Below are 13802 nucleotides of genomic sequence, written 5' to 3'. Positions count from 1 at the left end.
ATGGAAGCGGCATAAAAACCTCAAATTTGTTCACTAGTGCCAGGATCTATTACCAATGCAAGAGTACTTTACCTCTAGTCCCTTATCTTACTTCTGCAAAGACTTTAAAAGTGAAATATTAGTGGACAAAATTAATTGACTAATGTTGCAGATATTGAAATTTTCCGTTTCAAAGACATGATTAAATATCATAAATTATTTCAAAAAAAAAGAAAAAAAAATTTCTTTTCTCCTAAAACACTAAATTACCAACAATTTATATTTTCAATTAGTGATAATGATGTGAAAGTTGGGCAGATCAAAGAATTTATTGGACTATTGGACTATTGGAATTAAATACATTAAAAATATTTTAAATAGTGTGAACACTGCAATATAGGTTTGATACTCTTTTACAACAAAAAGGTCGGTATTATTATAACATTTAAGGAAAAAATATACTTCTTATATTTTATTCGAAGTGCTGTTATTATTACTCTACCCTTATTTTATAACACCATTTTGAAAACAATATGCATTTAACTGTAGCTTCTTTTCTCAAAAGGAGTGCCTTTCGTTTTCTGCTTAATAGCTACAAATCTACGAAAGGCATTTAAATTACGTTTTATATATTGTGAATATATATATATATATATATATATATATATATATATATATATATATATATATATAGCATGCAATATACCTTTTGTATTCCCTGTTTGTGCAAATGTCTTATAAACGGTGGTTATATATGAATATTTTAGTCTCAAAATTGCCCATAGAACCCGCTATAGATCGGTTCCACCACTCCTTATCGAAAAGGTGAACACATATTCAAAATTTTATCGCATTCATAAAGTCAGTCAATTTCAGTTGGACGAATCCGTCATGTGCAGGTTTTTGTTTTTTGCATTCAATATAATGAAGGTGAGTATGGTATTAACAATATTTTTTGAAGCTCCAAAACATTTCTGCAGTGAAGGCGAAGGTTGAAATAGCGAGACCCATTAGCCACAAGAAAAATGATCCGCTGACAACTTTGACTGTCAAAGGTGATACTTCCTCCGGAGGTCGTCTCCATCTTGACATCTCATAAATAATTTGCTTCGGTATTGATTTATAGTGGATAATTTTGTGTTCCATGATATTCATGATTCTATGAATAATATAGAAATAATATCCACATTTTTGGCTTGTAAAATAGACCCTTTTCAAAAAGGGGGTGGACTCCTTATCGTCTGCTTTATATTTGTTAAGACGGATAATCCGGAATGCATGTGGATCCAAAGACGTTAGATAGGGCTTCGAACTTACCAGTCCACCAAAGACCTTTGTTTGAAGCCACATTTAACGTCTTTCGATCCTTACGCCATAATCTTAATTAAATGGAAAATGCAATGGTCAGACAACAATTTTTTTTTCGATTTAAAATGATAAAACATAAAACGTAGACAAAAATTATCCATGGATTAATTAACGCTAACTAGCGTTAGATAATCCATGAACACATTCTGCTAGTATAATGTATTTTCAAGAGTGAAGTTACTAATCCTAACTCTAATATAAAACAAAAATAATATACTAACTAAGCGTTAACCGCTACGCCACCCCACTGAGAAGATAAGTTATTCCGCGAGTTTAGCACTTACGACCTGATGACCATTTCTTTTATATCCTGCCTGACGCGGAAGGACTTTATGTGAAGGAAAAAATATTCTATCCGGTAATTATGTTCTCCAACGTAAAAATTCAAAATGGAGTTCTCCTTGCACTGGTATTCATTCTCCATCACACGATTAAGTTCACTCTTCGTAGTTAAGCTAAACCAAGCCTTTTTCTCGATGACCGGATCGTAATCGCATTCATGCTTTTCATAGGCGTCCTCTGCAATTATCCAAGAATTGCAAATTTTACCTTTTGGATCGAAATATTTGTACGCATTCGTGGCCTGGATTACAAAAACATTAAATTAACAAATTTTGTTGAACTATATTTCTTCCATCTTACTGGTGATGTCCAGTCGCAAAAAAACGTTGCCTCGGAGAAGTTCTCAAAAAATTTGACATATATCCTTTTAATTCTCATGTTTAAAACATCATTTAAGCTGTCAACAACTAAGTATTCTTTAAGAGTGAAATTTGTTTTCATATATCCAGACATTTCGAAGGTCAAGAGAAGAGCTCCAAGTAGCCAAGAACCGCATATAAATTTCCACAAAAAGTTCTTAGATAGTCTGCTGAAAGCTGGAATTAAGTTTTCCATATTAGTTAGTGCTAAAACATTAAGATAATTTCATTCGTTTTTAGATACTTTCAATTACATTTTAAGAAAAAAATAGAAACCACTTCCATTAGCAAGAAAATCATATCCGAAATATGAAATGATCTCCTCGCTTTCAAAACAATCTTGTCCCTGGTCTTCCACAGCAAGATCCAGAAAAATGCAATTGCGCATACGAGAAGAACACCTACCTGATTAAAGGAAAACCTCTGGCTAGAATTTAAATTTTTAATTCGAAAGTCCTTATTCAATAACGAATGAGTAGATCCAGAAGGCCATTGAATTAGCCTGGGAAATAACCAAACGCGGGGTTCAGGATTGATCTCTCGTGTGACGCAATACTGAAAAAGGGCGACACATCCGCCATCTTGCGATATTTTATCTCATATCTCCGGTTTAGGTGCGACTCGAACGCCAAAATTTGCCCTATTGGGAGAAAAACAGCTATTGGCTGAAAATTGACGCTGGATCTCTAAAGAGACCGGAAAACGCCCCCTTCCACTGTAAAACCGAGCCCTCTGTAGCATAGAATCAGGGGACGGGGTGGGGCTGTGAATTTTGGGAACAGTCAAGGCCATTCGATCTTTTATGATTCTTCATAAACCTATTCAGCGTAAAGAAAGACTTCCAAGAGAGGAGATTTCTAACAGGGTTTCAAAGGGGGGGGGAAACTAACCACCATTCATGGAGTTAAAAGGAGTTCTTACCCCAGCAGAGACGTACGCTATACCTACCAGCTATTGTAATTGTTTACTTCCTAACTGTTTAGCTTTTTTCTTCCGAGCAATTTTAATAAAAAATCAATGTCTCGGAAACAATATAAAAATTCAGCTTATTTAAAGAAATTGGAATATCCCACTGAAATTTAACCAAAAAGTGTGCAAAGAAAATAACCGTTAAGCCTATGCTGAGCAGCGGATTTTTCAATAGCCGCTACCATCGTGAACTACTTTATACTTGTCACGTGAGATTAATGCAGAGCTGACCTAGTTCAAAATTGATTGGTAGTTGAAAACGAGGCTCACCAACTACCCCTTTGTGTCTCCCTTTGCTTCAAATTTTACACGACTACCGTTGGAAAGGTAGAGAAATTGCGAGCCGGATTTAACCTGCAACTGCGATAATGGTAATACAGTGACTAGAAATTCTGTATAGAAATATATAATTCCCACTTCTAAGCCCAAAAGTCCAAGAGGGTCATCCAAACTTATCTGATATTTCGTGTTACTTATGATAATACTCTTTCGCGATAATGTTGATACTCTCTTGGTCTTCAAGCCTTATTAACAAGACGGCCCAAGGGCTCGTAATAGTAGCCACGTCGTACGAGTGAATAGCCCCTCTATACCCTACCCTAATGAGTGGATAACCCCTCTATAACTTACCCTAATGAGTGAATAGCGCTATCTTTTACAATGCTTAAATGATTTACCGTGCATAAAATCAGAGTTAATAGCCCCTCGATGCCCTACTCTAAACAGTGATAAAATTATAACCGTATAAACTTACTTACGCTGTAATTTAATAAGCACATAAATAAAAAGAAAATAAATATAAAAACCCCAAACATACAAATTCATAAGTATCCGACCCCACAGATTAAGAGGTACCCCACCCCACATCACCCCGACATTTTAGAGATAAAACTTAACGATAAAAACTGGGAGTTTTTATCAAGCCTCTATGGCTCAGTGGTAGTGGTGGCCTACTGCGTGAGCGATCCGGGTTCGATTCCCGGCTGCGATCCGAAAATTTTTTTAATTAATATCAAATCTCTAACCGAGCCCAGTTACCCCTATGGGTGGGTTGTGGTAATGTGGAGTTCCTTTTAAGCTAAAAAATAACGATAACGAAAGCGAAAACTCCGGCCACAAGTACTACTACTACTACTACTACTACTACTACTATTACTACTACGGCTCGGGTCAAACTAAGAGCCTCATCGTATACTACGATGTGGCTAAAAAGAGTTTTTTTAAAGGCGGGTGCATGTAGAGTGACAAGAGTCTGGGTGTGTTAAGACGACGTGATCATTGATAGGACGGTAAATGGACAAGAAAGACTTTTTAGACAAATTCAGATATGACTTCACACGCAACAAGGACTACTTTGCTTTAGCGGGACTGGTAACGTTGATGCCCCAATCTTAATTAACATACCGTCATATCTATTTTCACAATTTCTTAACCCTTAATATCAAGCGGACGACACTGCGCCACGCCCCCTATTTAGAAAAGAGTTATTCAATATTAGACCTTTATTTTACAGATATCGCACCTTCCTAGTGGCGCATGCTAATTGCTGGGATTTTTAATAGCGTTTGGCTACTTAATAGAGCCTATCACCGACTGAAAAATGATAGCCTATTTACCTCGAGTTCTCTGAAGTCCAAAAACGTCGAAATTCGCAATTTCTTAAAGTCTCTAAGCTAAGTTTAGAGTCGGAGTCGAGTAATATCCAAAGTTTTGTAACAAATAAAAAGAAGAAGTGATCCGAGTTTTATTTTGCCGTCCAAGTGGCTACATGTGAAAATTTTGAAAGGGACTGATCTTACAAAAGAAATGTTTTGGTATTTATACTTTTCTCCAAGGGTTGGTCCTGCCCAGTACCCTTGCCAAAGGCTGGGTCCGGGGACCAATGAAATACTGTCTTTCTAGGGTATAAGCAGAAGCCGATTAGGCTTTACACATGAAGTACGTAACAGGTGCCTGGGAGAGCTACACGATATTCTCTAAGCTCCTAGGAAAGAACCTCCCCTTACGCGGAGGAACAAAATTCGGTAACGCGGCTCTTTCTGATCCTTACGATCCTTCCGCCTTCAGAACCAATTTACCTGGTACGTAAATTAGGGAACTACTATAAAGACTGAATGGGGTGTCTAAAATATTCTTTAGATAAAACTATTCACAATACCAAAGATTATTTGGGAGTAAAGAACAAAGATCTTATCAATCTGGGTAGCTTTTGCTTGGACTATTTAAGACGCCGTGTATCTGTTTTTTTACGAGGAATGTTTTCTGTTCTCGCGGTTACGGCGAGCTCAGCCGCCGGCGGCTCGGGAATCGGGAATTCGGGATACCGCTGTTACCTAGCCAAGGCTTAGTGTAGTTTTCGTCGAGTAATAAAGAAGATGACAGTTGTAGATGAGGATTTAATTTTAAAGGTTCTCGTTTATCATATTGTCTTATTGTTTTCTATTTGCGTGGACGGTTAATGAACATCATCAGTAATTGCTTCGTGAGCAAAACAGTGGATAAAAGACCATGTTTCGTTTGCCAAATCATCATCACTTACTCTCCCGGAGAACTCGAAAGTCAACCTCAAACTCTACGCTCTTCAACTTTGGTAAGAAAACTTTGAATTTCCATTTTTTTAAAAGCGGGTTTTAAAACTTTGAAATTCTTAACTCGATAACGAACACTTCTTCGTAATTTGTTTTCCAAAATAATAATCTGAAAATTATTTGAAGTTCATTATAGTTCAACCAAAGTTAAGGGAATAACAGAGCGTGTCAGTTTAATTGATAATTTTTCTTATATTAATTTTAAACTTCCATCCTGAACTGAAAAGAAATCAATGTCTCGAGGAATTTTGATCTGTTTCTTATTGGTTTGTTGCGTCGCCATCTCGACGGCCAAACCTGGAGATGGTAAGTAATTTTCGCTTTTCAGTTTTGACAAAAATAAAACGCAAATGTTTTAATTAATGATTTTAAAATCACAGTTATCCGTAATGGCTGTGGCAAGGAATTAAATGTTTGCAACTGCCGTTCTGAGCGTGGATCCAGTGCAAGGGGAATTTGTGAGCCGGATAAAACTTGCAACTGCGATGTTGGTAAGTCAATTACTATAAATTCTGTATTTATAGATAATTCCCACTTTGAAACCCAAAACGAGAGAGAATGACTTATACTTATCTATTTTTTTCGTGTTACTTATGATAATATTCTACCGCGATAATGTTGATACTCTCTGGGTCTTCATTACTTAATTAAATTAATGGTAATAGACCATTTTAAAAAGCCAGGTGTTTGGTTTGTGGTCTTGATAGGACGGTATATGGACAATTTAAGATGTGACTTCACAAACAACAAGGACTACTTTGGTTTAGTGGGACTGGTAACGTTAAAGCCACAATCTTAATTAACTTTTTATGGTCATCGTACCGTCCCATCAATGTTTCGCCTTAGCCTTTAATTTCAAACAGACCACACTGCGCCACGCCCCCTTTATATAAGACCTTAATATTACAGAGTGCACTGAAGAAAACAGCCGTCCCTCAGGGCCAAAATTTTCTTGCAAATGTCCCGATGGAAGATACGGTTATTGCATCACTGCTGGCGAATGCTATTGTTATTAAAATGTTTATCTTGATGTGTAATATTTTCAAGAATAAAGATTAAGATTGTTAATCTCAATAATTACGTTCATTCAATCAATCTCTGTATGTTTAAAACACGTTTCTTATCCCTATAAAGTTCGTTTAACTTCGCTTCATCTTTAAAAGTTAACCCTAACAGTACATACATTACGTAATGTCTATGGTAACGTTAGGCTTAAAAGTTAGGCCTTATATTATAAGAAAAAGAAATAGAGGTTTAAAAAATTTAAAACCTTGGAAAATTTCACCTATACCAGGCCTATACTTATTACGCAGTTTCCTCCCGGATCGGAGCGCTGCAGTTTCAAATGAGAAAAACTTTCCAATTTCCCCTGTTCCAGCACAGTGCAAGCATACCTTGTCAATACCATAGAGAAACTATTCAACATCCCGTTTAAGTAGGCCAGAAAGCGCGCGCAAAACAAACACTCGCGTGTTGTTAAGAGTGCATATCATGAATTTACTCGTATAAGCGCATGAATGCAGAATAACAAAACCTCGTCCCACTCTTTCACTACAGACTACGCTATATTTCTATATAATATTTAAATCTAAGCTGTATATACATTTTCATGGGTGAATTTGAATGAATTTGTAATAAAGAAGATAGATGACAGTTGTAGACAAGGATTTCAAAAATTTAAACGTTCTTGTTTTTTCATATTGTCTTATTGTTTTGAATCTGCGTGCACATTTAATATATTCATCAACTGTAATTGCTTCGTCAGCAAAACAGTGGATAAAAGGCCATGTTTCGTTTGCCAAATCATCACTAACTCTCCAGGAGAATTCGAAAGTCAGCCTCAAACTCTACGCTCTTCAACTTTGGTAAGAAAACTTTGAATTTTATCATTTTGTAAAAAGCGGGATTCTAAACTTTGAAATCCTTTAACTCGACAACGAACACTTCTTCGTAATTTGTTTTCCAAATATTACTCTTGAAATTATTAGAAATTGGACTCATTAATAGAAGTTTAAACCAAAGGCAAGGGAACAACAAAGCGTGTCAATTAAAATAATCTTTCTTAATTTAATTAAAAATTTTCTTTCGGAATTTTATAGAACATGTCTCGAGTAATCCTGATTTGTTTCTTATTGGCTTGTTGCGTCGCCATTTCAACAGCCGAGCCTGGAGACCGTAAGCTGCATATCTCTTACAGAATTTCACACTTTTTAGTTTTCACCAAAAAAATATATATATATTTTAATTTACGATTTTGAAATGATAGCTCGTTACAATGACTGTAACACGAAATATAAGATTTGTGCCTGCCGTAATGACGGTGGAAAACTTATAATGGGAAAATGCGAGCCGGATGAAACATGCAACTGCGAAAATGGTAATTCAATCACTACAAATTCTGTATTTAAAGATAGTTCCCGCTTCGAAGCACAAAACGAGAAAGAATCACCCAAACTTATTGTTAATAATCTCTGGGTCTTCGTAGCGTAGCACTTAATTAGTTTGTTTTAAGAAGGGTATATGGATATAGACAACAAAGAGGTTTTAAAATTCTGATATTACTTCACAAACAACAAGGACTACTTTGGTATGTGCGGAACTGGTAACTTTTAACGTCTTTGTTATTTAACAAGCCGTCCCATCAATGTTAACACTGTTTTAACCCTTAAATATTGACCAGATGATACTGCGCCACGCCCTTTTTTGAAATGCGTTACCTTTATTTTACAGACTGCCAAAAAACTGATAATAAGAGAGGCCGTAATCCATACTCTTGTAAATGTCCCAATGGAAAACTCAGTCGTTGCCTCGGTTCTGGCAAATGCTTGTGTCTTGATGATTAATATTTTCAAGAATAAAGATTAAGATTGTCAATCTCAATAATTACGTTCATTCAATCTCTGTATGCTTAAAACACGTCTAGAGAAGGATTAATGGTCTTCACTTTCTGGTTATTTGTGCGCTTTTTGTAAAACCGATATCTTACCATTGATTTCACAAACACTGCCTATATGTAGCTAAACCAATGGCCCTCTCTATCTAGGAACTGAGCATGCTGATGCAGACCATAACAAAGTTTATATTTTCTTACTTTCCAGTCCATTAGTAGAAACTGCAGGCTTGTGGTTTCTTTTATGACTGGCTTAGAAATAGTGATGGCTTCCTCATAATCAAAGAAAATTGGCGCGTACATCGTTTGAAGATTGAAAAATCGTTTGTTCAAAATTCTGCTAACCGAAATAGGAAGTCTCCCAATGTGCAAAATCTAAGTAAATTTTTGTTTACTCTTGTTCAAGATTACTTCCAAACAAGTTGAGAAGCCCAAAAACTACCTCTCCGAGTCTAGTAAATATTATTTTTTCTTTGTTCATTGCGCGTCACATTGTTTAAGGTATGAAAAACTGAACCTATTTAATAGACGTGACTAAAACTGACGCTTGATTAGCGTATGCCTGTTGTTTCGTCTAATACAAATCAATAGTATATAAGGATTTCGAATCATAATAGGGGTAATAAAAGCGCAATTGCGTGAATCTTTCGTGTAAGCCCCGCCCTTGGGAGGCTAAACGTTTCTCGTAGCCCTAACGATGATATTGGAATAGGACCCAGTGTTACAGATTGCTGACTGTGTGGGATTGACAAAGACCATGAGACTAATAAGATTGGCAGATGAAAGAATAGTGGTCAATAAAATTGCGGCTTGGACTAGCTAACGTAGTTAAAAATAATTTTCGAAATTTCTGTTAACTGTGATAGCGGTCCAGAAACGAACACCTTTGTTCCTATTTGGAAACTGCAAACATGGTTCCCTGGGGTGTAACAATAGATAGACCTGTCGGGAACAGAGCCCCTCCGTGACATACGAAACTCGGAGAGGTAACAATGGAGCTTTCATTCGGTAATTTTCATACTCACGTGTTCGGAAAGATTGGCATACTGCCTCACATCTAAATTTCGACAAGCCTCAGTTGTATTGGGAATTATTTTTCTTGCAAATTCACCCTGTTCCTAAAACAAATATTCTCAAACTTTGTATTCTCCAACGTATATGAGATACAAGTACAAACTTTCGAGGTTAATTTTGCACAAAAATTCTACTTAAAACCCAATTTTGAAGAAAAACATCTGAATCAAACCATACCTCTAGACGACCGTACAATAATGTTAAGAGTACTTACTACGAATCGAACATCTGAGTATGATGCGCATATAAGAATTAAATTCCTTTTTCAATTTAATTTAAAAACAAATTTTAAAACTTGAACCGTTAATGCTAAATACAAAAAATACCTGGCCGTTAAATAGTCGATAATGTATTTTCTCTCTTCAAGGTAAATCTTCATCTTCGGATGTTTATGGTCTTAAACTGAGATGATTGTTCAGAATTTTAGTAGAATGTTACGTTGGGGAGCTCTCACATGAGCAGTTCCTGTATGAGCGGATTTCATAATAGCGGTCCTCATAACAACAGTTCTCTAAATAGCGGTTCCCGAAACGGCAGTTTACCCATTACAGCAATTACCGATACAGCTATTCTCGTAAACGCGGCGTACCGTTACAGCAGTTCTCTAAAGAGCGGAAAAACAGATATGCGAAAAACGATAGTTCTTTATTATGGTGTAAGCTGGCCCAGCTGGGTTATATGAACTCAAAAAGATCTTAGTCAGATATGGATAATTTGGTTAGGTTAAAGTTGATTATTTCAACTAAATAGTATTAGGTCAGGTCAGGTTAGGTTTTATTCTGTTTGGTTAGACTTAGGTTTGTAATATTTTGGAAATAGTGAAACAATGTTACGCCTTTTCCAAAAAATTACTGTTTACAATTATCTACTTCCTAAATAAAATAACCTTTCTCGAATTATTTTTCTATCCTGGTATGAGGATTGTAAACTGATACAGCCTGAAGAATAGTACAATATTTAAGTGTACTTTTAAAGAAAATTCATAAACACGATCCGTTAGTAGGTCACATTACTGATTAAATGATCACAGATAAAGGTAGTTTTTGAAATCAACGAATTAAGAAATGCGAAAAACTCAACAAAAACACTGCTATTTCCCAAAATAGCAGCCGCGATTTCTAAAACAGCAGTTTTGATAAACACCGCTGTTTTTTTTGGAATCGCGGTTGATATTTCGAGAACTGCTCTACAGGGAACTGCTCATACGAGGTACATCCGTTACGTTCGCCATGAAAGTGTTTAGATTCGTTCACAACCTAACCGTATTAGACGATAACAATAAAAATATTAGTATTATCACTGCTAAATGTGCAGTTTTGCACTATATTTATGGATGATTGTGTATAAGAATAACTACAGTGAGTTCAGGAGTTTATAAACATTATTAATTCTTCATCTTCGGATGTTTATGGCCTTAAACTGAGATGACTATTCAAAATTTAGATTAAAATAATAAGTTACCCTTGACACGAAAGTGTTTACATTCGTTTCAATGTTACCATGTTAGAAGTAGCGCATATAGCGCATAAAAGCATGGTTTCCGCACCAATGACTTCTATGGTAAAGTTTTATTCTCCAAAAAATTGTAAATTTTTCCTAATATTAGGTGTTGGAAGAATGATAGCGTTAAAGTAGGTTTGCATTGCAATAGATGGCGGTAATCGAAATAAATTGCAAGTATAGCCTAAGGTTTATGAACTGCTTGCTCATTGTAAAGTAAATTATTATTGTGTTATATGTTAATAACTAAAATTTAATTGCTCATAATGACATCCGTCCGACGTCCATAGATTAGTATAGATATAGATCATTATAAACCGTAGATTTCCATTAGTGTAAATAAAGTTTAGGTTAGCTTATAATAGAATAGTATGGATTCGTATATAATAGTAAAGATTAGTATAAAATAGTATAGATTAGTAAAAAATAATAAAGATTAGTATAAAATAGTACAGATTAGTATAAAATAGTATAGATTTGTATAAAATAGTAAAGATTAGTATAAAATAGTAAAGATTAGTATAAATAGTATAGATTAGTATAAAATAGTATAAAAAGCATAAAATAGTATCTATTAGTATAAAATAGTATAGATTAGTAGATTAGTATAAAATAGTATAGATTAGTATAAAATAGTATTGATTAGTATAAAATAGTATTTATTAGTATAAAATAGTATTGATTAGTATAAAATAGTATTTATTAGTATAAAATAAAATAGATTAGTATAAAATAGTATAGATTAGTATAAAATAAAATAGATTAGTATAAAATAGTATAGATTAGTATAAAATAGTATAGATTAGTATAAAATAGTATAGATTAGTATAAAATAGTATAGATTAGTATAAAATAGTATAGATTAGTATAAAATAGTATAGATTAGCGTAAAATTGTATATTTTAGTGTAGAAAAGTATAGATTCGCATAGAACAGTATAGATTAGTACAAATATAGACAATACTCACAACGTAATCACTTCTTGTTACTTCAATTTGGTACTATAACCTTAAATTGCGAATATCTCAACAAATTCTTTAGACAACGCCCTAAATTTTTTTAAAACCTTCGTTAGAGTCTTCGAGATCGATCTAATCTTTGTAATGCCACTCGCTAAAATGACAGCGAGCTGATATTATCCGAGAATTAAATGGAAATATTTACTTTTCATTGCGTTAGAATATTTTTTCTTCAAATTATTCTAAACAAAGGCATTCTTAAAAGAAGGCTCTTTACTCTGATATGAGTCCTAAATTCCTACTGAAATATATGACCTTTTTGTGCCTTAAACTGATTGTGAAAATCAAAATCTACTCCTTAATTAGAGTCGTAACATAATTTAGTTGAAATGGCGTTCATAGGTCAAAGTATATTATGCTTAACCTTTTGGCGTTTGGGTAAAGACATTTGAATTTCTTTCGTGTTTATTAATCGTAGTTCAATTGCTTAATTGCCGTTTAATCTTGCGATTCAAAATGCGCAACGATTACAAACCTACATTAATTAGTTAAAAGATTAATTTTTAAATTTTCCCCATATAACTGCTTTGATTTTGATATCAGAGTGATGAATTGAGATTTTTTTCTTAGAAAACATATATTAATTCGTTCATTTTCCGGATCAGTTAATATACCTTTAAAATATTCAACTTATATTATAGCTTGCAAAGACTATTAAGAAATCTTCATTTTCTCATTAAAATATTAGCATTATTTTCCAGTTGTGTGTTGTGTACAGTACGTTCAACCAAATGTTTCTACTTAGTACAGGGCAAGTCTCTTTTGTTGGCATTTTTAAAGGGGTGTAAATACAATCCGTTATGTAGGGGAGTGTCAAGAAGTAGATGTTGAAGTAACAGTAATACCAAAAGTGGATAAGAGGAAAAGTATGAAAATGGCCAAAAGTCGCGAGTCATCAGAGTTTCGCCGTTGTTGACCGTTTTATTGGCGTAGCTATACTGGGCCTGTTCACTCCCTTAAAATAGGTCTTGTGTTAATTCGCGGTTACGCGGTTACCGTCGTCTGCTATTGTGTATGCTAGAACTTCCTCGATTGTGTTTGTAGTCAGGACAGAGTAACTGGTAATGTTTTAAAAGGTATTTGAAGGAATAATATGGATTTGAGTAAGGTTATCGAAGCAATAGAAGAGCACATAAAATTAGATACGTTTAAAACAAATCTCGGTAATTAAGCTATAGCGCGAGCACCTTGCGTCGTGATTCGCGTGATCGAGTGGGCTATGGTTAAACCAAGGAGCATAAATGTCTGAACTACTTTCAGTCGCGAGTTTGCAAGTCCATCAGTCACTAGTAAACTAAATAGTTATTGGCGAAACTTTGATGTCCGCGTTTTTTAACACAGGCTCTATGGCCATTGTCATACTTTCCCTCTCATCCACATTTGGTAATACTATTTTTTGGAGCAGTTAAGTTTCTGACTGAAATTGAACTTCAATTTCTATTGTAATACATTCAGTTTAAGTTTAAGATAAATTTTTTAACGTAACTTTTTAAATAAAAGAAGGACTCTGACGTTTCAAAGCGTTTCGGTTCGGTTCAAAGGAAAGGTAGCAAAATATGAATACATAATGTTTCTTTAAATTCGGACGCTGGGTAACAATGCATTACAATTATAAGTTACTAACTGTTACCCGCGCCGTCGCTGGAGTGTAATAAGAACTTCCATCAAAATGATATAAAGAATGGGTATATCTTACTGATGACTAATATTTTTG

At 34.6% G+C, this 13802-nt stretch overlaps 2 protein-coding genes and 1 long non-coding RNA gene across 3 annotated transcripts; 2 read left to right on the top strand and 1 right to left on the bottom strand.

The window, feature by feature from the left end:
* Positions 1 to 382: 382 nt before the first annotated feature.
* On the bottom strand, positions 383 to 9823 carry LOC149616315 (uncharacterized). Its single transcript, XM_089856657.1, has 8 exons — positions 9784 to 9823; positions 9521 to 9613; positions 8697 to 8870; positions 2303 to 2453; positions 1990 to 2225; positions 1632 to 1930; positions 686 to 1138; positions 383 to 579 (listed from the first exon to the last, which is right to left on the bottom strand). Exons 3-7 carry the CDS (start codon positions 8796 to 8798, stop codon positions 922 to 924), a joined length of 1005 nt encoding a protein of 334 aa, XP_089712783.1. The 5' UTR covers positions 8799 to 8870; positions 9521 to 9613; positions 9784 to 9823; the 3' UTR covers positions 383 to 579; positions 686 to 921.
* LOC149616317 (uncharacterized) lies at positions 5263 to 6670 on the top strand. The gene is made up of 4 exons (XM_089857576.1): positions 5263 to 5607; positions 5833 to 5911; positions 5986 to 6096; positions 6515 to 6670. Exons 1-4 carry the CDS (start codon positions 5476 to 5478, stop codon positions 6619 to 6621), a joined length of 429 nt encoding a protein of 142 aa, XP_089713702.1. The 5' UTR covers positions 5263 to 5475; the 3' UTR covers positions 6622 to 6670.
* LOC149616316 (uncharacterized) lies at positions 7248 to 8488 on the top strand. The gene is made up of 4 exons (XR_016375892.1): positions 7248 to 7470; positions 7705 to 7780; positions 7872 to 7982; positions 8336 to 8488. It is a non-coding gene; the product is annotated as an uncharacterized LOC149616316 (long non-coding RNA).
* Positions 9824 to 13802: the final 3979 nt, after the last annotated feature.

This window comes from Phalangium opilio, unplaced genomic scaffold (genome assembly GCF_054372755.1).
Source record: "Phalangium opilio isolate 3A_F unplaced genomic scaffold, DU_Popi_V2 ptg000217l_1, whole genome shotgun sequence".
Lineage (NCBI taxonomy): Eukaryota > Metazoa > Arthropoda > Arachnida > Opiliones > Phalangiidae > Phalangium > Phalangium opilio.
This window is presented reverse-complemented; position numbering and strand designations above follow the sequence as displayed.